Genomic DNA, 1,346 nt, shown 5'->3' on the forward strand with positions numbered 1-1,346 from the left:
CACATTGCCCATGAAGTAAATTTGAAGGAATTTATGTTGTGCGTCTTCAACTGGTAGCAATGATCCAATTCGATGGTGAATTTGGCCTTGGATCTGTAGAGTCAATTACGAAATTARATTCAATATTTTTGTGCATCAAAAGAAAATGATCGGTTAATTTATAACCTTGAATGTCGGATTGAATCCGCGTTCATGAATAATATCTGCTCCAAATGAAGTCATTTGAAAGCAGCCGTTGTATTTCTGAGCGTTCGATAGAAAATGACGTGATTCTGGTGTTTCTCCAGTAAGCAAAGAACGCAATGGCTCTGTTGGCAAGGGCAATGGTGGTAATTTAACCTTGCCACCGAGACAGCACAGTCSAGGTGTTTCTCCAGCGAACTTTAATTCACCGCAATGGTTGCACACAACCTCCATTGGGTGAATTTTAACGGAAGGATGCGAGCTGTAGTCAATTCTGCATAATGAAACGCTACTCGATCCAAATCAACACTTRAAGCACTTSKTCTTATTCGTTGATTTAGATTATCACGTTGTTGAGTTGTTTCATTTGCCCGACGATTTCTCATTGTTAACTGAGCCGTTTCATTGTCCGCCTGTCTTTCTTCTTGTGTTCGGGCCATACTAACACGGCGCTGTTCTCGTGCGATTTCTTCTCCATCCGTCGTCAATTGAGAGGCAATATTCCGAACTCTATTTGCATTTCACGTTCGATGCGAAAGATTAGATCTTTTAGCTCGTGGCWTTCTGAATTACACTGAGAAATGAACACACAAAACATATGCTCAAATGTCATAMCCTCACAAAATAAACATCTTTCTTGGCAACTTACCGTTTGAAAATAGAATTCCACACCAATATGGTCAATCAGAATAAAATGAACATCGAACTCGAATTTATTTTTCAAAGTAGGTGGAATACTCATTGAAAAATTCATTGAACAACCCGAAATTAACGTTTGGGTTGATTATCGATGGGCACGCAATAACAAACATCATAGCCATTTACAATGAACATTTCATCAAACTGAACTCACCATTTTCACAAAAATATTACCAATAAAACACGGCTATGTCAAAATAATATATTAAATCAAATTGAATTTCAATTTCACAAAAATTTTACCAATAAAACACGGCTATGTCAAAATAATATATTAAATCAAATTGAATTTCAATAACTAACGAAAGGCGATAAAAGCTTAAGAAAATGTCGTTATTTAAGTTACTAAACTGAAGTCACATATGTCATTGCATATGCATGCAGCATAATGCACACAACGCCATCTACTGGCAATACAGCAACAGCATTTAAAATCATGTTCGTATACTTGAAAATTTATTTTC

General features: G+C 36.3%; 2 protein-coding genes across 2 annotated transcripts in view; one reads left to right on the forward strand and one right to left on the reverse strand.

The window, feature by feature from the left end:
• LOC108978525 overlaps nt 1-440 on the reverse strand; it is a 17,652-nt gene extending 17,212 nt beyond the window's left edge. Inside the window, exons 1-2 of the mRNA XM_018948858.1 lie at nt 166-440; nt 4-93 (exon numbers count right to left, since the gene is read on the reverse strand). Coding sequence (XP_018804403.1) covers nt 4-93; nt 166-417 — 342 coding nt within the window. The 5' untranslated portion in view covers nt 418-440. The remainder of the gene's footprint in view (nt 1-3; nt 94-165) is intronic.
• Nucleotides 1-1,346, forward strand: part of LOC108978526 — a 14,159-nt gene that overhangs the window by 638 nt on the left and 12,175 nt on the right. The window lies entirely within an intron of this gene.

This window comes from Bactrocera latifrons, unplaced genomic scaffold, assembly GCF_001853355.1.
Source record: "Bactrocera latifrons isolate USDA-ARS-PBARC rearing strain unplaced genomic scaffold, ASM185335v1 scaffold_1230, whole genome shotgun sequence".
Classification (NCBI taxonomy): Eukaryota; Metazoa; Arthropoda; class Insecta; order Diptera; family Tephritidae; genus Bactrocera; species Bactrocera latifrons.